Below are 23,690 nucleotides of genomic sequence, written 5' to 3'. Positions count from 1 at the left end.
ATGTGTATGTTTTTTTCATATCCTGTGACATTTTCCTGGAATGAGCTTCCCATCCTTACACCACCATCACTCTTTATCCATTTGGCAAACTCCTATTTCCTCTTCAGAATCCAGTGCAAGTATCTTTCCTCTTGAGGTCTTCCCTTCTTTATGTTCTCACTGTATCTTGCCTATCTTCTGTAAATGAACTTACCACAGTGTTAAAATGTTTAGTTCTGTCTCCCTGTTAGATTTTGAATTTCTTGAGAGAAGATTCTATGTCTTTATATTTGTATTCCTAGTATTTAAACTCAATAAAATTTTATTAAATGAAATAAATGAGTGAATGAATAAGTAAATGATTGAGTGAACCCACCTCAGTAGTCCTCTATCTTTTTATGATCAACATTTGGGTATTCTGCTAAGCACTCATGAACTCATTCTAATGAGTAATGAAAACTTCTCTGGTTGAGTACATTGAATTTACAATCAATAATTAACTTTAAACTGAATTATAATTGCTTTTGTAATACTACTACAATGATGGGCATTCGAAATGCTGACTTTTCAGTTGCATGCTATAACCTTAATTTTTAATTTCATTCTGCCTTTGTTAAGTTAAACAGAAGGGAGAAGAGGTAGAAGGAATTGAAAATTTCAAGGAATAAGTTTAATTAGATATGTAAAGGAGCCTGAAAAACATTAAAAATAAGATTCAGTTCAGAACCAAGATAAGGTATCAATTACTAATTAAGTTCAGTAGTTTAATACCAAAGCAAATAAGTGAGAGCAGAGTTACCAGGGAAATGGAGAAACCAGTTCTTCTCACCACTTTCCAGCCATTTTCACTCACTGCATGTGTAGAAAATGAAATTGTTTTCAGCACCCTGGGGTAAATGGATGAGGATGCTTGCTACTGAAGACCAGTGGTCCAGGGGTTCTGGCTGCCCCAGGCTCGACTTGGTCATGGGTGAGATCTAAGGAGATCAGGATCTCAGCAGCCCTTTGCGGCTGACTACTGGGGAAACTCTGAAGTTTCAGAAAGGGGAGTTGAATGTACCTGCAAAGATTTATGGTCTTGGCTTTCAGCCTAATCTAACAAACTAAAAAGCATTCAGGGTAAGCTAGAAAGGCATGTACTAGTTAAGTTTCATAGCTAGGATTGTTTAGCCCAGTGATTTGCAACTCTGGATGCATAATGGAGTCACCTGGAAGCTTTTAAAACTCCCTACTCTAGTACGATTAAACTAGCGTCTCTGTGGGAAGGGGTATAGTGTGGCATCAGTATTTTTTAAAATCTCTCTACAGATGACTCTAAAATGTATCCAGAATTAAGGACTGCTAATATAAGCAGTGACTGATGATAAAAAAAATGATTGGTTAGGGACCTAAATTTTAACTCTGTATGTTTTTAAAAAGTGCCTTAATTGAATACTTATGCTTAGTGGTTTTTTAGCATAGATTTTTTTTTTTGGTTTTGTTTTTATTGTTGTAGAAAAGTGTATAAGTCAGTCAATAGTTCTGTATTTATCTGTCTTGAACTTAAAGGCAAATATGCCTGCTGAATTGGTCAGGGATGGTAACAGTGGAGGTTTTAAAACTAAGCCTTGAAGAGTAGATAGAATTTAAATATGCAGGAAAGGTAGATTAAGGTGGGGGATAAGAATTGTAAGTGGAAGAATGGCATGAGCACAGGGAAGGAGAAAGTGTAAGAAAATTCCAGGGAAGAGTGCTGCAGAGTCTGAGACAAAGGCCCAATGGCAATTGAAAGGGACAGCCAAAGCCAGGCATCTCTTGAGGGCATATAAGAGCAGTCCAAGGTGACCATCTTTCCAAACCTCTTTAGCCATTGAAAATGTACATGCCCAGGCTCCTTTGATCTCTAGTTCAAGGATTATATGTAAGACCTGATTACAGAACATGTTTTTTGAGTGTTAATTACATGCCAGGCACATTTTCTAAGCATTTCATGTGTATTAGCTAATTTAAACCTCACAGCAATCCCGTGAAGTAGGTTCTATTATGATCCCTGGTTTACAGATGAGTTAAATACAGCACAGTAGGCTGCTGTTTTTTTTGTGATCTCTCTATATTCACTACTTTCCTTTCATGGCCCTGACTCAGAGTGTCCGTGATATATTTACTGAACACAGAATTATCTAGTTAAAACAGAAATGTTCCATGTAGGGATAGGGTGGAAGTGGGTACTTGGAAAGAAGGTCAGGTAGGGATCAGAGAGTTAAGTATTTTGAATTTATTTTTCTATAGATATAAGGAATTTACTGATGTTTTTGAGCAGGAAGTGGCATGATGAAAATTTTTAGTAAACTTGGTCTGGAAAGATAGGCAGGATGGATTGAGGGTGGGGGGAGGGCAGGAGGTAAACGTGATACTAGCTGACCAGTTAGGAAGCTAGTGAAATAATCAAGGGGTGATGTGATAAAAAGCTAGGTCAAGGTAGTGATAGCAGTAACAGGGAAGGCACAGATGCAAGGACCATTATGAAGGTCCTGGTGACTAGATAGAGAGCCTGAGGGACTGGGTGAGCCACAGGAGGTCTGGGGGCAATCCTGATAGGGGAAGGTAGGGAATTTCACTTTAGCTTTTTTTTTGACTTTGCAGGATATTGATTTATTCCAGCCTGGGATGTGTTATTGTATTTGGTATCCTGACTTCAATTTTTAAACTTTATTTTGTGTACATCCTTATTTTTGATATGGATGGCACTACTTATCTGTATGTTTTAATTTTACATTAATCCTTTACCTAGTAAGAATAGGACATTGACTTTATTATTAGAATATGCAATTACTGTTATTTTTATTATTAATATATGTAGAATTATTAATAATATCATTATTTACTCTAGGTTATCAGACCAGAATGAAGAGGGCAAGACCAAGCAGAAGTGTATCATATCTGACCCCTCCTTTTCCATGGTAACAGTTCAACGGGAAGATAGTGGAATAACCTGGGAGACCAATTCAAGTAGGTCTTCCACTCCTTGGGCCTTGGAAGAAAGTCAGACCTCTGGTGTGTGTAGTCTGGAAGGGTCGACTCTGAAGTCTCCTCCAGGGAATGTTTCCTTTATTGTGGATGAAGTTAAAAAAATTCGGAAAAGAAAGCCTAAGTCAAAGCATGGCTCACCATCATTGCGTCGGAAAGGCAACAAAAAAAGAAATTCTTTTGAATCCCAAGATGTTCCAGCAAACAAAACAAGTAATCCTTTAATTTCAGAAAGCCAGGAACTAAAGAGCCAGAAAAAGAATTCATCTACTGGCATTTACGATAAGATGAGAAACAAGAAGACCACTTCAAATACACCTCCTATCACTGGAGCGATATACAAAGAACACAAACCGTTAGTGTTAAGGCCGGTCTACATAGGAACAGTACAATATAAAATTAAGATGTTTAATTCTGTTAAAGAAGAATTAATTCCTTTACAATTTTATGGAACATTGCCAAAGGGTTATGTAATTAAAGAAATACATTATAGGAAGGGGAAAGATGCGTCCATTAGTCTAGAGCCAGATTTGGGCAATCATGATTCTGATGTAGTTTCCAAAACAGGCAAATCAGTAGCCCAAAGCATAGACGATGATGAAGTAAAAGAGCTTGCTGCACCCTGGAGAGGTGCAGTTTCCAAAGGATCAAAGTCCCTGACCTCATTCAGTCATGAAGATCTAAAGAAAATTTACGCTGATTCTCCCTTAAGGGCTGCATCTACTATCAAGCACACACCTTCCTCTTATACAAGTAATGACACAGCAGAACAAGAAACACAGCTCGGCGCGCCACAGTCAGTGCCACAGCTGCCAGCTGATGAAGCAAAACCCCGTGAGATAGAGCCTTCCTCTCTTACACCCAATACATCTGCACCTGCGTTCCTGGAAACAGCAAAGGAAGAATCTGAGGCTGATTCACGAGAAATGGTAACTGCAGAGCATGACTCTTCAGTCTCACTGCCGTTAGTGGATGAGGTAAAGAGGGAAGACGTATCTTCTGCTGACCATTCCATTTCACTGGAGGCAGAGAAGGGTTCTCTGGAAACACTTTCACCGGGTCTGACAGCCTCTATCCAGGAAGATTTTGGCCCAGAGAGAGAAGAACTGGATCTGACTTCACCAGAAAGGACAAAACCAGTCTCTGAACGACTGAACCCTCCTCATCTCGCTGTCAAAGGAGAGAAGGATGAAAACATGCCCGAGCCATCCATTTCTCTTTCTGAACCTCTAGTGTTAGAGGAACCAGAGAAAGAAGAAATAGAAATGCCTCTACCAATATCTGCTTCCCCTGAACCTGAAGATTCTAATTTAGTGGAAGAAGAGATCATAGAACTTGATTACCCAGAAAGTCCATCAGTTTCTGAGGAGCCCTTCCCACCACGCTTGGCCCCTGAAGTGGAGCAGAAAGAAGACGAGACCATTCTGCCATTACTGACGACATCAGCACCTGAACATGTCACCTTATCTGAGGAAGAAAGAGAGGAAAATGAGTCTGTTTCTACTGATTCTGCTTTCATATCGGAGTATTCAGTCACACAGGATTTGAACTATGAACGAGAGAAGCAAGAAGTTGAGCCAGTTTCTTCACCTAATGTAAAACCTGTATCTGAAGATGCAGTTTTGTCAGAAGAGGAGAATGATGAATTTGAGCCTTATTCCCCAGCTTCAGCCTCTACATCTGTCTCACCATCCACAACTGAGAAGACTCCTGAATGCCAGTCCCCACTGTTTTCAACAGCTACAGCAGAGCACATGGTCCTGTCCAGAGAAGAGGTTTCAGAAAATGGGCATTACACACCACATTCCACATCTGCTTCTGAATATTCAGTTCCCTCACAGGCAACAAAAGAGTCACCAAAGAAAACAACTGACCATAAGTCCCCATTAACATCAAAAGGTGTGTCTGAGCCCCTGATTCCGTCAGAAGAAGAGAAGGAAGACACTAGGCTGTATTCCCCAGAGGTGGCCTCTGTATCTGAACATTCTCTCTCGCCATACACAACTGAGGGGACTTCTGAATGCCAGTCACCACTGCTTTCAACTGCTACATCTGAACACATGGTCCTATCAGAAGAAGACAACCTAGGAAATGAGCATTTCACACCAGATTTAACACTGACCTCCCAATATGCAGTCCCGCCAAATGTAACACAGGAATCCCCAAAGAAAATAATTGGTGATGTCTCCCTGTTGAAATCAAAAGGTATTTCTGAGCACAAGACTCTGTTAGAAGAAGAGAAGGAGGACACCAGATTCTGTCCCCCAGAGGTGGCCTCTGTATCTGAATGCTCTCTGCCACCATACACAACTGAGGGGACTCCTGAATGCCAGGCCCCACCACTTTCAGCCACCCCATCTGAACATGTGGTCCTCTCAGAAGAAGAGACAGTAGAGATGGAGCGGTACACACCCTCTTCCACCTCTGCGTCTGAATTTTCAGTACCACCATATGCAACACTGGAGTCACAGGAGGAAGCAATTGTCCACAGATCCCCTTTAAATCTAAAAGATGCCTCCTCACCCATGAATTTCTCAGAAGAAGAGCAAGAAGACATTGGACCTTTTTCTCCAGACTCTGCATTTGTGTCAGAATTCTCATTTCCATCCTATGGAACTCAGGAGACAGAGAAAAGAGAATTTGAGTGTGATTCTCCAATATGTTTAACATCACCATCTGAACACATGATTTTGTCAGATGAAGACACCGAAGAAGCTGAACTTTTTTCTCCAGATTCAGCGTCACAAGCTTCCATCCCACCATATAGGATCCCAGAAACAAATAAGGAGGAAACTGAGCCTGATTCACTGTTAACTGCAATGGCCGTGTCAGGATATTCCTGCTTCTCAGAAGCAGATGAGGAAGAAATTGCACCAACTGCTACACCTGTACCTGAGCATCTAAGTTCATCACAGAAGCAAAGAACTGAAACTTCTCCTTTGGTGTCTGCACCTGAAGACTTGAGTTGGCTCCCTTCAACAAATGAGGGAGAGATTAAGCCAGATGCTCAAACAGCATCAACAACTGTACCTGAATATCTCATTATGGCACAGAAGCAGAGAACTGGAGCATATTTAGAACCTGAGTCTGAAGACTTGATTCCGCCATGTTTAACCAGTGATTCAGAGAAGGGAGAAATTAAGACTAGTTCATCACTAGCTGCAACACCTGCACAATTGTCCATGGTAAAGGAAGAAACCACACCTGTTTTGCCTGTATCTCAGTGTTCAGTTTCACCTGGTTCCGTCCATGCAATTAAGAAAGAACAAGAACCCAAAACATCACTCACTCCAAAATCTTCAGATGAACAGATGGCTTTGTTAAAAGTTAAAAGTAAGGAAGAAATTGTGCCTGATTCTCAAGAAGCTATAGCACATGTATTACGGGATCAAGAAATGGAGCCTCAGCCTCCAAATGTTCCAGAGTCTGGGATGAAAGATTCAGTTCTGCCTGACTTGGTAGATGAGCCAAAGAAGGATGTCAAACCCAATTTAACTCCAACTGTGACATCTGAACTAGAACAGAGAAGGTTGTCAGAGAATGAGCCTGAAGTAATAAAGCCATATTCACCTCTGAAGGAAACATCTTTATCTGGACCTGAGATTTGTGTTGCAGAAGTGCAACATGATTCTAAAATAACTGGTACACCTAGAGTGCTGCATTCAGCGTCACCAGGAGTGGAAAAGGAAGTAGAGCATGCACCACCCATGTCAGAATTTTCAGCTTTGTCAGAAGACATAAAGAAAGAAATTGAACCCAGTTCTTCAATAACCACGACATCTGTAACAAAGCATGATTCAAGCTTAACCAAATTAGCAAAAGAAGAAATCCCAACAGATTTATCTCTTCCCACCCCTACAGAATATCCAGTCTTAACAAAAGTAGGAAAGAGTGAATTAGGAATTGGTTTGCCGCTTCAGATGGTAACATCTGTAGATAAGCATTCACTTCGTAAAGAAGAAGACAAGGTAGCAATTAAAGCTAGTTCTTCTCCCGCTGAAACTGCTGCGTCCCAACATCCGGCTTGGTCAGAAGTAGGGAAAGAAATTAAATTTGATTTACCTGCAAGCATATCCTCTATACCAGAGCAGTCTGTTTTGTCAAAGGTAGAAACTGAAGACATTAAACCTGGGTTGGCAGTAACCAAAACATTGTCTTCTCAGCATTCAGATGTACCAAAGGAAGCGAGGGTGGAAAACAAACAAGATCTTTCATTTTCTACAGTCTTCAACTCTGAATATTTGGATGTGTCACAGAAAAAAAATTCTATGTCTGCCTCAGAGATGTCAGGACCTGACCATGTACTTTCGCTCAACCTAGGTGGTGAGATAAAGAAAACAGAAACTGAACTTCCTTCCTCACAGAACATGTCACCTGCACTTAAATATGTAGTTACAAAAGGCAAAAATGAGCAAACAGCAAGTTCTTTTCCTGAGTTAGAATATTTAGCATCAGAAGATTTAGCTTCAACATTACCAACCCTCTGTGGTGATAAGAGCAAACAGGCAGTGGAGACACCTTCTGTAGTTCAGGGAGATTTCCTGTCAGAAAATCAAGATCTTGCTCTGGCACAGCTCTCTTTGGAACCTGAGAAGGAAGACAAGCCACATCAAGTATCAGAATTACCAAATTCTGGCTCTGAATTCACTGGTGGTTTAGGTAGGCAAAGTGAATCCATAGATACAAAACAAATAAAATCTCCCATAACTGAAACAGGGGATTCTGTCTTAGGAAAGGGCCTAGCTGAACTTAGGAGCAGAGGAGAAGGAAAAGAAGAAAACAGGGGACTTCATGTGTCAACTACAGTGCCTGAAATTTCAGAGGTTTCATCATGCCTTAGTGAAGAACCTCAGATTCAAGAAATTAAATCTTTCTCTCCTAAGGTAGTTAGCTTAGGATCAAGGGAAGCATTTACCTCTCTAGTTAAAGGAGACAACCCAGAAGAACTTCAGCCATACACTTTTTCTTTAAAAGGATTATCAGGAGAGTTGAACCATTCAGTTGACTTTAAAAAAGAAGGAAAACAAGAAATAAGCCTGTTACTGCCAACAGAAAATTTGAAGGCACAAGTGACAGATAATACTGTAACTAAATTAAATGAAGAAACTGACCAACCAAATTCATTTCATGTACCCCAGAGTATAACAGAGCCATCAAAGATTGCTTCTTCTGACCTCCCTGTGGAAGAAGAGAAGCCTGAAAAAGAACTTCATTCAGACCAAGCTGTTAAATTACCTGACATAAACAGATCTTTTGCAGATAAACAAGATATGGGTATTAAACAATTTTTGTCTATGAAAGAAAATTTGCCTTTGGAAGAATCAAAATCATTTATGACAACTGAGCCTACAGATGTCAAAGAAACACACATGAAAGAGGCCCTTATTTCTCCAAAGGATGAAAATTGGATGCTGAAAAAGCCAGAGAGAGACTTGGCAAGTCACCATGAAGAAAGAGTCCCTGGATCTGTGCAGCTGGGTTCCTCTGGTACCAGTGATCTGATGACAGGGCAGCTCAAGCCTGCTCTGTCAGAGAAAGACCACACAACTGAAATCAGAAGGCAAATTCTGCGACATTCTGCAGAAGAATCTCACTTATCATTACAAGAACCAGTGTCTACTCTCGATACCTCTAGTGGTAACGTAGAGACCTTAGCAACTAAAACTTATTCTTCTGAAGAAATAAAGCTGGCCCCCAAACCAAAATCTTTAGTTCCAGCTGGAAATGTGGAGAGAAATGAAGCAGAAGGGAAGCAGACCCTTTCTTTAGTGGGGAGTGAAAGTTTGGTATCGGAGAAAGCAAACACAGAATTTTCCAGGCCTTGCAAAGAAGACAGCTGGGAAGAAATCAAAACACCATCTGAAAGAATCCTCCAGAAATCAGTGTCTGGCCCATCAACAGAAGAGGTCAAATCAGAAACTCTTCCCTCTCTTGCCAAAGCAGCCCATTTCCTGGCAGAAGAGGCAGAAATTGCACTGGGCAATGAAAAAGAAGCACACAGGCGTATATCTCCCTTACCTGGAGAAGAATCAAAAGTGGTTCAGTCAGAGGTTGTAGATGATGCTGAGAGAGGGAAACCAGCATCTGAAGTGAAAACACCCACACAAATAAAACCCCTCTCCTCAACCCAAGAAAATGAAGAACCTCAACCCCCAGAGTCACCTGAGGTCATACAAAAGCTGCCCAAGCAGCAGAAGGCAGTGGAGCCAGGCCTCTCTGAGGAAAAGGGAAAGAAAGGAATTTCATTTTTCACATCGTGGATATCCAGTTTATTTTTACAGTCAAGCACTCCAGATAACAAAGTTGCTGAAAAAGAAGATTTAGAAGCTCAGCCAAGCCCATCTGTAGAAAAAGCAGTGACTGTGATAGAGCCTAGAGGTCCTGCTCCAGCTGACGTTCATGCAAATGAGAAGCCAGCGGATCATCTATTGCTAGAGGCCAAACCTGAAACTGCTGCAGAATCCACAGGTTCTTTAGTTAAATCTGGTGAAGGTCAAGACTTTAAAGAAAAACCCACATTGTTATCAAATGTAGAAGTTTTGCCACAGCCAAAATCCAACTTTGAGGCATCTAGTGAAGATTATGGGAAGAAAGAAGTCCTAGACTATTCAGAGGAAATGGACCTAAACTCAGTAGTTACTTCTGCTGATGGTGAGGGACATCTTAGAATTCAATCTTATTCTCCCATGGGTGAGAAATCCATTATGGAAGAAGCCAAAAATTCTGTTCGTCTTCATATCACTGATGGTGAAAGACCCCAGAAGCCAGAAATCTCCCCTCCATCTAAATGGAATATTTCTGTCCTTAAAGAAGAGCCAGGAAGTGATCAAAAAGAAAAATCACTCTTTTTATTTGATGCAATAGATAAGGTGCCACAACCACCAAAATCAGCTTCATCTAGCTTTGCAAGTAAAAATATCACAGAGGAATCAGAGAAGCTGCAGTCAATAATTTTGCCAGTAGAAGAATCTAAAGACAGTTTAATTGATCTTGGTGAAGACAGACTAGAGAAAGAGATGCCAAAACCTACTTCCTTGAAAATTTCTGAAGAGGAAATAAAACTCAGACCTGTTAGCCCAACTGAGGAGAAAGGTAACTTGGGAATGAGATCATATTCCTTGGAAGAAAAGAAGGTGGTGGCAGAAAAACAAGAAACGGTGGCCCCATTAGAGCTTAGAGGTAATAATGAAATAGGGAAGGCACAAATTACGCACGGATCTAGCCCTATTAAATTGGAAGAACCAAAAGCTGCTACTGCACTGCAGCAAGTCTATCAAAATGATGACCACAAAGAAAGATACAAAATTATTGAGGAGGGTAAAGGAGAAGAAAAAGAAGAGCCGTCACATGCATTTTTAGAAGGAAAAGAGCAGCAGGAAATTCAGCCTTATTCCATGAATATAGCCAGGCATATGCCTGAAGAGTCAGATACCTCTTTCAGTCATTCTTTGGGTGAAACTCAACCATTTTCATTAGTTAAAACTACAGAAATTACTGAAAAATCAGAAACCATAATCTCAGAGGCTCACCCAGAAATCAGGGAAACAAAGGCAGTAGGAACCCAACCACATCCATTAGAAGAACGTAAAGTTTTGGTGGAGAAAACCAAGACTTTCCTTCCAGTAGATCTTCCTTATCATGATGAAATAAATGATCACACTTTACCGAAGGAAGGAAATCTGGTATTGGACAAGTCAAGCAGGGATGTGGTAAGTCACAATGAAGAAAAGGGACAGGTCACAGCGTCAGAGCTGCCAAAAGGTGGCTCAGTAGATACCACAAAAGAAAGTAAACAAGGATCTCCCTCTAAAGAATCTGAAAGGATTTTAGATCCATGGTCAGAATTGACTCCAGAGAGGCATATGGTCCACACTATTCAAACATCTCAAGATCAAGCATCTGAAATGTCTGAACAATCTGTTCTTGTTTCAAAGCACCACTTGGAAGCTGTGGAAGATGCCCATGTAAATGAACCACGCTCTTCGGTGAGCAGCAACTATGCTCAATTTATAACTAATGCAACAACAATCAGTATTGATGAGATGATTTCCAAGAAGCCTGAAGACACATATGCAAGAGATGAAGAATTTACCGTGACTAGTAAGCCAGCTGGACTTTCAGAAGAGCAAAAGAGTGCCTTCAGTATCATTTCTGAAGGTTGTGAGATATTGAACATTCATGCTCCTGCATTTATTTCTTCAGTTGATGAGGAAGAAAGTGAACAAATCCAAGATAAGTTAGAATACTTGGAAGAGAAGGCCTCATTTAAGCCTATACCCTTCCATGATGAGAGCGAGGCAGTTGCTTGCTATAAAACATTACAGAGTAAGTTAGAAGATTCTGATAAAAAAGTTACACCATCGAAAGAAGACCAAAAAAAGGAAACTCATACAACCAAAGAGGAGAGAGCCACAGATTCAGAAACTGGTGATTTAGCCTTTAATCAGCCTGAAATTCCCAGTGAAGAGGATTATTTTGAAAAATATACATTGATTGATTATAACATCTCCCCAGACCCAGAAAAACAGAGAACTCCATGGGAATTAAATGTTGAAGGAGAGCTGTCAAAGGAAGTTCCAGGAGAAACTGTCTCTCTCCCAGAACGTTCAGAGGAAAGTGCCCTAGAATATGAATATGAATTGGTGAAATTAGATGAAAGTTTTTATGGACTAGAAAAGGACTACAGCAAATTATCTGACCCAGAGACCCAAAAGTCTTCGGTTGTCCAAAAATCAGCTGACAGAGATGCTCCAAAGAGCATAAATAGAGATGTGGACTCAAAGTCACCTGGGATGCCTTTATTTGATGAAGAGGAAGGAGTTTTGTCACGAACCCAGATATTTCCTACCACTGCTAAAGCCATTAATCCTGAACTTCTGGAGGAGCCACCCGCACTGGCATTTTTATATAAAGATCTGTATGAAGAAGCAGTTGGAGAGAAAAAGGAAGAAGGGGAGACAGCTTCTGAAGGTGACAGTGTGAATTCTGAAGCATCATTTCCAAGCAGAAATTCTGACACTGATGATGGAACAGGAATATATTTTGAGAAGTACATACTCAAAGATGACATTCTCCATGACACATCTGTAACTGAAAAGGACCAAGGCCAAGGTCTAGAAGAAAAGCCAGTTGGTAAGGATGATTCATACCAATCAATAATTGAAGAAGGGGAAATTTGGGGGAGGTTTGAAACTATTTGCGGGGAGGAGAGTCTGGAAGAGAAACAGAAAGCAGCTTACAGGGAAGGAGAATCAGTAGGCCACGTGGAGGCTCTTGACAGTGTAGCTATGCAAAGGAAAGCTTCCATCACCGAGGAAGTCAGAGTGGTCACCCAGAGGGTAAGCTATGCGGTTCCATTTGAAGACACTCATCATGTCCTGGAGAGGGTAGATGAAATGAGCAGCCAGACTAATGAAGCAGCAAATGCAAATCCAGAGGTCAGTCTGAATGTCCCAGTACAAGTGTCCTTCCCAGAGGAAGAATTTGCATCTGGTGCAACTTGTGTTCAAGAAACACTGCAAGAAGAACCTCAAATAATGGTTCCCCCTGAGCTGAGTGAAGACCGGCTCTGCAGTAGCCCTGTTCAGGATGAGCATGAATTTGCTGAATCCCTGAATTACGAAGTAGTTACTCAAGACACTTTATCAGAAGAACTGTATTCAGAATCCACCCCTGAAGATGTGTTGCCTCATGGAAAGGAATCCTCTGAACATGTCAGTGAAAATGAATTTGTGAGTGAGGTGGCACAAAGTAAGTCTGCCGAACAGGAAGAGTTGGACAGAGAGATGACAGAACAAGACCAGTTATCATCAGAGTCGGTAACCGAGAAGGAACAAAAGGAATTGAAAAAGTCCCAGATTGACACATACTGCCACACATGTAAAAGCCCAATTTCTGCTGTTGACAAGCTGTTTGGTACCCACAAAGACCATGAGGTTTCAACGCTTGATACAGCTATAAGTGCTGTAAAGGTAAATAGATTTTAAAGCATACAAGTGTGTAATCATACATAGATGTTTAATTGGCTTTCTCATTTTCTCAATTTTAAAAAATGACCAATATTTGATACATTCATCTTTAGGCATAATAGTCTGAAAAAAACTAAGCATATTTCCCTAGTTATTTAGTTAAGTTCACTTTGACAAACATTTATTGGGTACATAGTATGTGCCAGGTATTTTTCTAGATTCTGGAGATACCAGGATAAGTAACATGGGGCATTGCCTTTGAGAGATCTTATGACAGTAGCCCTTAACATAATCTTAAAAAGGCAAATAATTTTAAATTTAAAAATATGCACTTGAGCATAAAGCACAATTTATTTTCTGTTATCTACAATATCATCCTTTAAAAATACACATTTACATTATATTAAGCAATTTTATTGCAAGTTTTATAAAATACTCAAGACAGTAAGACATTTTAAATTTTGGTTTTCTCCACATTTCTTCATTTATAAAATTGATGTTAGAAATGGAAAACTTTTGCATTCCTTCTGGCTATGTCTATAGACTCCCAATGTTAGAAAGTTAGTCGCAACATATATCCTTATGTATGTGATTATAAGTATTCTACTCCCTCAGAGATACTATTGGAAATCAAACATTTAGTCTTTAAGATTCTCATCTACCTTTCAGTAGCCTTCTAACTGGAATCTCCACTCTTATCTCATCAATGTATTCTCCATACAGTAGCCAGAATCTTCTAAAATTGCAAGTAATAGCAAGAATTGAGCACTTACTGTGGGCCAGGCAATGTGTTAAGGTCTTTATATACAAGATATCTTTTAATCCATATGACAACGCTGTCATTGTCATCCATTTGCAGATAATGACATGGGCTCAGATAGTTTAAGTCCAAGGTCATAGAAGACAGCACCAGGACTGGTACCCAGGTCTGTCTGATGCTACAGCTCATGCCCTTGACTGTGTATCCATGTTGCTCTGCTTAGTTCCTTCCTAATGGTAGCAATTTTCAATATGATTATTCAGTTAGGTCACTGATAAATGATTGTCAGGCTCATTTTGATTCAGTAGGAAAACATATTAGAATCTTGGCTTTTTTTTTTTTTCCTGGAAAAGTAATCCTTCTCAACTGATATGATATTGGTTTTATATCTCCAGGGTGAAATTTTGTTGAAACTTTACCTGGTCAAGTTTGGGGTAGGGCATGGGTCAATTTCTTTTTGGAATCTCAGGCATTGGGATGCATCAACACCAGTGAAATATGCCCCATTCTTTGATGACACTTGGTTTTGTTAACTAACAACTACTGGGTACTGTCAGTAGAAAGAAGACTAGATTTTCTTTAGCTTTCTTAATTATGTTTTGTTTATCTCCATGAGTTTTAGAAATTAAAAAAATAATTCTAAGTACTGTTAATTTAAAACAAATTTCAAAAGCAGGGAGATATGATGTCTCCTGCTTTAAAACCATTTTAAAGTTTTTTTTCTGGACCTTCTCCATATAGTATGAAGAGAAAGTGGAAAACAAATTGACTAAGCCAGAGACTTGCTTCGTTCATTAAATCAACTGTGAAGATTGAGTTGGTTGGCACATTTTAAAAATTAAATTAAAAAAATTGTCACTTGAGAATTCTCTAGCATCTTGTGAGTAGGCCATTTGTGATTATTCAGGAACTGATGGCTGCATTTGTAGATTATCTAGGTCCTGGCTTCTCCCCACCACTCCATCCCCTTTGTGGTGCCTTATCTTTTATCTGTCATTTGTTTTCTTCCTTCACTCTCTCCCTTCCTTCTTTCTCAATATTTATTGACCTTCCATTCCATGTCAAGAACTGTGCTAATCATAGAGAATGAAAACAAAACAAAAATAAAGGAAGATAGACTTGTAGCTCCCCCAGATCATACAGCATTATGGGAGCACAGTGTTCTGAGACAGGAACCCTCTGGGAGTAAATAAAATGGTGGAGGGAGACTGGGAAAGATAGGAAAGGTGTCACAAAAGGGTGAAGCTTGGGTGAGCCTTAAGTAAGATAGAGTTCTTCTAGTAAACAAGGGCAGGGAGGACATTCTAGAGAAAGGGAATGCCATATAAAAAGGCACATAGGTGGGAAAGAGTCCAAGGAAAGGTGGGGCTTGTGTGATTGCAGCCTGGGGGCTTGTGGAGAAGAGGCAGGGGCTAGAGAGAGAAGCAGAGACCAGATCCTGAAGGGACTTTTCTCAATGTAATTTCTCCATCATTCTGTGGATAGTGAATCAGGCAGATGGAAGCTCTTTTATTCTGTGTTGTTACTTGTTAAGTTTCACAGGATAGATTGCAGCTAGGTTTATAACTAATAGGTACCATCTTCCCCCATCACCCATACCTCTTCTAGTTGGCTGTCACTCCTTGAGAGTATTTTAACCCTTTGAGGGTCATTAGAACCTTAAGGTCTCTGTAGTAGATAGTTTTCATCATTTGGTATACTAGACATTCAGCCTGGTGACACTCTGTTCACCGTCTCAGGGTCAGGTGGGGCAGGAACACCTGAAACCATTGGTGCAAATGTGAGAAGTCTACTCAGATATGTTGGACCAGTTCAGAAAAAAGTCTGCCATCTTAGAGGAATGACAATATATAAAAATCAAGGCCTAATTAAGGAGGAAGAATTCAATTCATAGTTTACTAAAACAAGTATGCTTTGAACTCACCAGCTTACCAAGAAGTCCTTCCTCTTGCATAAGAAAATAAACTATTGCTGTCACTCACAAACCTCCTAATTGTTTATCATACATTACCTATAGTCAATTTAGATGAAGCAGCAAAGAAAAGTTAAAGATTGATTTGTTAGTGAACATGATATAGTGACTCTCTACCAAACATACTAAATTTATAAGAAAATTGGAATTCGCTGCTTGAAGTTCTTTTCTCAAATGTCATATACTAAGGATATCTTAATTCTTTTCTTCAGGTTCAATTAGCAGACTTTCTAGAAGATTTACAAGAAAAATCCTTGAGGATTGAAGCCTTTGTTAGTGAGATAGAATCCTTTTTTAATACCATTGAGGTAGGTTACCTTATCCTTTTTACTTTAACTTGGTCTGCTAATGGCATCACAAATAAATGACTCTAAGCTAAAAGGACCTGAATTGGGGTTTGTGTGTGCATATGTGGTTTGCCATTGTTGGTTTTCTTCCATTAAAAGTAAAGTCCTTGGGCTTCCCTGGTGGCGCAGTGGTTGAGGGTCCGCCTGCCGATGCAGGGGACACGGGTTCGTGCCCCGGTCTGGGAGGATCCCACATGCCGCGGAGCGGCTGGGCCCGTGAGCCATGGCCGCTGAGCCTGCGCGTCCGGAGCCTGTCCTCCGCAACGGGAGAGGCCACAACAGTGAGAGGCCCGCGTAACGCATAAAAAAAAAAAAAAAAAAAAAAAAAAAAAAAAAAAAAAAAAGTAAAGTCCTTAAGTCTTCCCTCTGTTTCATCAGTGAGACTACTTTCTAAGGATAAATGACTTGCCCTTAAAAACACATGCACATTTATTAGGCACTTACTATGATAGGGCAACTGCTTTACATGCTTTATCCAATTTCATCCTTACAGTAACCATATGAAATAGGAGCTATTATTATTATTATTATTGCCCCCATTTTATAGATAAGAAACTGAGACTTAGAGTGAAATATGTTAACCAAGGTCATAGTAAGTTTATAGTAAGTTGAGAGCCAAGATTTGAATTCAGGTCTGAGTTCTGACTTGCCCTACCATCCTGTTTTTCACTGGGTTAGCTCTGCAGAGGTGCTCTAAAGCACTGCCCAGTATTTCATGCCCAGGACAGATGAGTGCCTCTCACGGTACCACTGTCTTCAATGAGTTCATGCTGACCCTGCTCCTTCTGCAGTGAAGGAAGGGGGTAGCAGTGCTCCATCCATATACAGTCACGGCCCAGGCATCTTAGTTGTCAGTCAGGATTGGTAGAGGGCCCCTGTGGAAGGCTGGTGCACAGTTTCCCCATCACTCACTTGGGTGACTCCTCATCCCAGTTTGCTTGTGAGAGGTCTGCTTGATTCCTGTTGTAGATCAGTTAACACCTGTTGATTATTTTTAGTGTTATTGCCCCCTACCCCTCACTGCCACCAAAATGTTCCTTTTAGACAGTAAGTAATATGATCATCTTATCACTAGCCCTCTAAGCATCTGAGTTTGTCCAGACGGGCAATAAAGTTTCTCCTGCTCTGGCAGAAGCTACCCCTTCCCTGGAGAGCATTTATGAATGTAGCACCCTGTCCAATACCCTGGCTGTGCCCTCCCTCACACTATGATTTTAGTGGAGTGGTGAAAATGGCACTAAACCTTCTCTGCTACCTGATCTTCATTCACCGTGATGCCACTTTCAAATTTTATCATGTGGGAATGCGGGTAGGCAATACTTCGCTACAAACATTTTTATGTGTGTTTCATTAATTAAATCCTTCTTGACAGTTCTCTTATAGTGAATTCTGTTGCAAAGCTAACTATGGCAAAGGGGGTTGGTGGGCTGGAAATTTAGACTCTGCATGTAATCTGTGATTCTCTTACCAGGATGCCAGAGGTTAATTATTTTAATGGCTAGTATTTCTCTTAAAACACACACACAAACACACACACACACACACGCACTTCTTGTTTCATTCAGAAGGGGCTTTTTGTTTGTTTTTAAAGGAAAACTGTAGTAAAAATGAGAAAAGCCTAGAAGAACAGAATGAGGAAATGATGAAAAAGGTTTTAGCGCAGTATGATGAGAAAGCCCAGAGCTTTGAGGAAGTGAAGAAAAAGAAGATGGAGTTCCTACATGACCAGATGGTCCACTTTCTGCAGAGCATGGACACTGCCAAGGACACCCTGGAGACCATCGTGAGAGAAGTCGAGGAGCTCGATGAGACCGTTTTCTTGACTGTAAGCACCGATTCAAACAGGTCCAGACATCTTGAACCCACTCTGACCCAAGTTTACTTTAAAAAAACTCATCTTTTACTATTCCCTAAGTTGATTTATATCTCTATGTGGGGTTTATATAATTCTCATTTAAAAGTTATTAGGGCATGCCCCGTGCCTATTGAAAAGGCCCAGCCAATCCTTAAAGCCATAACACCCGGATCCAGTTGAAGGACACATGGAAGCCAGGCCGCAGCATCATCTGTCTGCTCTGTCACAATGGATTGGTCACCTTCTAAGAGGGAGGGAAAGCAGCCTAAAAACTTTATTCATGCCATGCTCCCTTTGGGTGCTGGCCTGATCTTCCAGTGCCTCTCCCTGCCTCCACTCCCACTCCCTAATCTGAAATGACCTCTCATAGGGACCATTGCCTCTGAACCTTACCAAGTGGAGAGTAACATTTTGGTACACTTTCAGCATGCAAAAGGATGACATGATACCTCTCTCAGGTAACATGTTGATCTTTTTACAAGGGTCTTCCTGGTGATCAGATTCCTTAATTCAAACAAGTACCTTGTGGACAGAGAGTCCCTTGGGTGCTCCTCAAATTACTCACAGAGACAGCTCTTTGCTCTCCTAATTCCCTAGAACCTTCAGTAGAATACTGGTTCTCCATGGAGCCAGGATTAACCAGGAGTGATGGAGATGTTTTCCCTGAAGGCAATCCTAAACCTAATTGTCAAACGAGAAAAGCACCATTTCATGATGAGTGGGAACCTCCCTTTCAAAGCTCCTCAATCCTCCCAGCCTTTTACTAAAGACTGGAGATAGAACAAGGCCAAATGGGGCAATGTTAGGCTTTTGATTTACCTTTGCGGATGCCTCCATCCAGTGCAAATTTGGGTGAGGTGGACACGGCATCCTCAGAGGAGGATGAAAATCATTCAGTTGCTTTATGCTAAATTAAGGCAAAGCTTTAGCATTTCAAAATTAAGCACCTCCTTGGAAGTCTAGCACTAATAAAGTGCTTTGTGTTTCCTAAGAACCTTACCTTGGTTTGATAAGAATATTTTCTCCTCTCCAGAAGAACAAGCTGTAGAAAAGGAAGCATGTTATTCCTGCTTACAAAAGTAATATATATCCATTTCAGAAAATTTGGAAAGTACAGAAAAGCACAGAGAAGGTATCACCCAGAGATAACTACTGATTACATTTTGCTTTATCTCCACATTGAACGAATTTAAGTCACTTTCCTTGCTTCAGAGAATTCTATTCTGGAAGCTAAGCCATTTATTAATGAATAGAGAGAAGCAGAGCAGAAGCAACTGTTGCTGGCCTTGCTGATGGTAGAGAGTAAAACTAAAGCCCCCTCCATCCCAGACCCTGTCCGCCACCCCTTCTGAGCACTAATTTCTTTGCTGCCTGAAATGAAGCCCCCCAGAGGAAACAGCCTCAAAGGTAGCTGAGGAGTAATGACTTTTAGAACATACGTGATCTTAATGCTTGAGGTTGGTTTTCCTTTTGGTTGTTAATTAGTTTCTCTCTCTCTCTCCCCTCCCCCCTCCCTTCTTCCCTCCCTTCCCCTCTCTCAATCTCTCTCATTCCCCCATAAGTCGTTTGAGGAAATCAATGAAAGGTATAGAAAATGTGGCACAATGTAGTGGCGACTGAGACTAGCATGACTGTATGCTTTATTTTAATATTTTGATGCTTTATAGAAAATGAGCTGCCAGTTAAAAAATGCATACGTTTAGTGAGCTCCTGGATTTGCACTTTTATTATAGATACAGTGCTTTTGAAAGCTAAATGACAGCTTTTGAAAGGAAATCGCATGTGCTTTAGTTAAATAACAATTATCATAATGTAGATTTTTAACTGCTTCGTTGAGATGTATTCTGTATTTCCAGCCTAATCTAGACTAGGCTATCTTTCCTGTCACTGCACACAGAACATTTTGTAGATACTTAGACTTTCTGGTTAAATATGAGTATTTGAAAGAATCATTCATATCTGCCTTGAGCAATTTGATGATTTATGTGATCTTAAGGGAATGTTCTCTCATTTTCTCTTCAGAAGACAGGCATGGATTTATCTTCTTTTTCTGCTCAGCTCACCTAAATGAATCTTCCTCTTTTGATTTTGTTTTGTTTTTGTTGTTGTTTTTTAACACTCAATCTAAGAGAAGTTCTTCATTCATTTAAAAGGCAAAACACTCAACAAGAAATTAGGAAATGTTGTCTATAAAAACACGTAGCAGATCTATGTTTATTGCCTGGAGCATCTGATAGTGAAGTGCTCACGTTTTCCCTTCTGCTTCATAGCCAGGCCTGAGGTCTTTCCTCCTGTTACAGCCTAATTTTTTTTTTTTTAATCATTTTTACCCCTTTAATGTAAATTTCTAAAATTGAAAATATTATCTTCAGTTCATTTCATTCAGTGCCAAGTTGTGAAATAGCATAAAGTCAAATCAGAAATTTGTATTTGTGATATATTAAAATATAGAAAGATGGGTTTGGATTAGAAACCTGATTTTTTAGGTAATGAAAACTGTACAGATGAATCTTATTTATCTTTAAAAAAATATGTTCAACAGAATATTGTCAAGATGCTTTAATAGTTTGTATATTAATATTGGCATTAATCAATAAGGGTTTTATTATAGTGGCTCTGTTATAAATAGAATTACTCAGGGAGGTTTAAAAAATGCTGATGCCTCTATCTGATCTCATGAGATTCTGGCTTAACTGATGTGGGGTGTGGCCAGGGTATTTTTAAAGCTTGCTAGGTGATTTCAGTGCACAGGCAGGGTTGAGAACCTCTGGTTTATAACAACCTGTCCTCTGGCCTGGTGGTACCCCAGACTGGCTTCTGAGTTACCTGTGCAGTTTGTTAAACCAAAGCTTCTGGACCTCCACCCCAGATCCACTACAGGAGAATCCAGGTGGGACCAGGCACCTGCACATGTACCAGTTCTCACGCAGGAGTCAGAGGCACACCGGGCAGGTCTGGAAACTGATACCCAGGCCTTGCTCCCAGTTTTCTTTATTTTTTAAAAATTACACATTTCTTCTAAGTATTATTGTTATTTATTTTTACCCCCAAAGTATATGGATTTAGAGTGCCCTTCCGTATGCACTGGACAATGTAGGGGCATATTTGGTTATTAATTATATTTCATTCACTCGTGGAAGATACTGATCAGCAAGAAAACTTGATGAATGAAAATTTGCAAATGTGTTTACCTTTAAAAATGCTATAGTTTCACGTTTTTACTTTTCTAAACATTAGAATATTAACTTGCTAATACGAATTGACATGCATTTAATTCTAAATACAATTTTTTTTGGTTTTGTGCTTGAACTTGTTCATCTGTGTGTCATTTTAATTAATTTTGATCTCATTGTCCAATTGACGATGAATTAATCTTTGCAGAAGCTGCATGTTGCCTAAAGGAACATACACGTGGGATAACCATTATTTTTCTGTAAAGAAAAAAGATAACAAAATTCAGGATTTGGTGAAGCAATATAGGCAATTAAAGAAAATCCTGTTAAATGTGCACACGCATGGTGAAGCTTGATTTTTTTCACTAAAATGAAGCCTTTCATGTTCTCAAGACAACTTCTGCCTCAGAGTCTCAACGTCATTGGTGTTCCTTTCTATGAGAAGTGCTAATTATCTAGCTTTTTCTCCTAGTTTCTTCCCCTTGCTGCTTTTTTTCCCCCCTGCCATCGTATTATATATCTAAAGGCAGTGCTCATATATTAAATGATTTTTCTCGACACTGAAAATGCTTAAATTAAAGAATGCTGTCAAGGATATTTAGACTCAAAATTTGCATATTTTAAAAAACACATTTGCTTAGAAAATGCTGTTCTGTTAAGAGGATAATTTTTTTCCCTCTGTTTTGCTTTTTTGTGTTCTAATAATGAAAGAGAGTCACAACCATTGTAGGACCTGCTCATAAGAAGATGCCCTTACACACACTGATGTTAAAATTGAACAGATCAGTGCATAAGGGAAAATTCAAACATTTTATGTGTTCTATCTAGAGCTACAGCTTCTGTGCTACAAAAAAGTCCTCCATTTCGTCAGTGACATGTAGTGAGAGGGCTTAGTATGTGCACTAGTCACCCCTGTTTATTCATTTTGAGCCTATCATTTCCACCCTCTGCGTCTCCAAAGCCTTAATTAAGGCTCGTGTTGTCTTCCCTCGTGAAGAGCGTCGTGGGGTGCCCCCAACTGGCCTCACTACCTCTCTAGTCTATTTGCTCTGATCCTCCCTCAGAATCATGCCAGGGTACTCTTCTAAGCTTCCCTTGTGTAAACACTTCTATGGCTCTCCCTGCCTTAAAAAACAAAATGGAAACTCTTGGTGGATATGAAAGACTTCCCAGTCAAGCCACAAATCACCTTTCTATTTCATCTCTGTCTCCCTTTCCCTGTTCTCAAGGTAGCCCATGGTCCCCTCTGGGCCTTGAGTGCCTCTTTCACAACTCCATGCCTTTATTCATGCTGTTCTTCTCTCTGCAACACCCGTACTATCTTTTCTGCCTAGGAAACTCCTACTTATTCTTTAAGACTCAGCCAAATGTCACCTCCTCTTCGAAGCCCCTACTGGAACATCTCCCCCAAATCAGATGATAGTGAATTTTATTATTCCTAACACAAGTAAGCATAGTGGGCACTCTAAATATTTCAGTTATATTTTATAATCTTTTCCCCTCATATTGATAAATTTTCCAGACCTGAGATCCTGATATTCTCATCCAAATGAAACCTTGTCCTCTTATTCATTCAAAATATATTTATTAAAAGCCTACTATGTGCCAAGTAACACATTTCAGTACAGTAGTGAACCCAGCAAAGTCCTTTTTTTGCATGTAGATTATAGTCAGGTGAAGTAGACAGACAAAAACAAATAGGTTGTAATGAGTTTGAGGAAAAAACACGACAGAGTAAGGAATAGAAGAAGGGAGAGGGCTGCCCTCTCTGAAGAGCTGACATTTGAACAGAGATCTAAATTTAGTGAGGAAGGAGACACACAAGTATTTAGGAGAAGAAAGTTCCAACAGCAGGTGAAAGGCTTAGAGATGGGTCTGTGCTGCCCAAACCCCAACGTCCATGATTATGAAGCTGATGGAGTTCCTAGTGGTTGACTTAATTTCTGGAAGGTAATTCCAGTCCTCTGTGAGTGAGGTGCACAGAGGAGAGCGCCTAACCAAAGTTTAGGCCCCTCATGCTAAAGATAAATGTTTTTGCAATTCTCCCTTCCCCTTTTCCCTCTTCAGAATCTACCTTTTTTTTTTTTTTTTTTTTAATTTTAAGCCCAGATTTCACCTGGATACCAATGCTGAGTATTTGTTGGCATCCCTCCTAAGACGGTCTTGAGTATAAAGAAAGCTATTAATTTATATACTGTGGCTTATTTAGTCTTTTAAGAATAGATAGACTCTCCTCCTTCGTTGCTGTATCCCAGAACCCAGAACAGTGCCTGGCACATAGTAGGTGAACATATTTTCTTGAAAGACTAAATGGTGAGATGTATAATAGTGACGGTTGAAAACAGCAAAGATATCACACAGTATGTGAATTTCCAGATGGACTCCAAACATTTTTATCTTTAGAGAGTATAAACAACCATTATAATGTAATCATTTTTAGGACTAACTTTATAGAGGCAAAATTAAGACTGTATAATTCAATGGAATCTATTCAGATTTAAGGATATAGGAATGGAGTTTCTAATATTACCAGTTGCACTGAAGAAAGAATCCTGTGAATAGATTTTATACATATATTTCCAGATTTTGAAACAGTTTAAATTCTTTTTGGATACAACACCTCACAGAAA

General features: G+C 39.9%; 1 protein-coding gene across 2 annotated transcripts in view; it reads left to right on the top strand.

Annotated features, from left to right (window-relative positions):
* The window catches only part of CMYA5 (cardiomyopathy associated 5), a 103,474-nt gene that overhangs the window by 41,269 nt on the left and 38,515 nt on the right, over window positions 1–23,690 (top strand). Inside the window, exons 2-5 of one of the 2 annotated variants that reach the window (XM_032629137.1) lie at window positions 2,849–12,956; window positions 15,898–15,993; window positions 17,624–17,857; window positions 19,450–19,472. In XM_032629137.1, coding sequence (XP_032485028.1) covers window positions 2,849–12,956; window positions 15,898–15,993; window positions 17,624–17,857; window positions 19,450–19,472 — 10,461 coding nt within the window. The remainder of the gene's footprint in view (window positions 1–2,848; window positions 12,957–15,897; window positions 15,994–17,623; window positions 17,858–19,449; window positions 19,473–23,690) is intronic. The other variant, XR_004349436.1, reaches the window with a different exon arrangement.

Source organism: Phocoena sinus, chromosome 3 (assembly GCF_008692025.1).
Source record: "Phocoena sinus isolate mPhoSin1 chromosome 3, mPhoSin1.pri, whole genome shotgun sequence".
In the NCBI taxonomy this organism is placed as follows: domain Eukaryota; kingdom Metazoa; phylum Chordata; class Mammalia; order Artiodactyla; family Phocoenidae; genus Phocoena; species Phocoena sinus.
The sequence above is the reverse complement of the archived record's forward strand: the minus strand, read 5'-3'. Positions and strand labels throughout refer to the sequence as shown.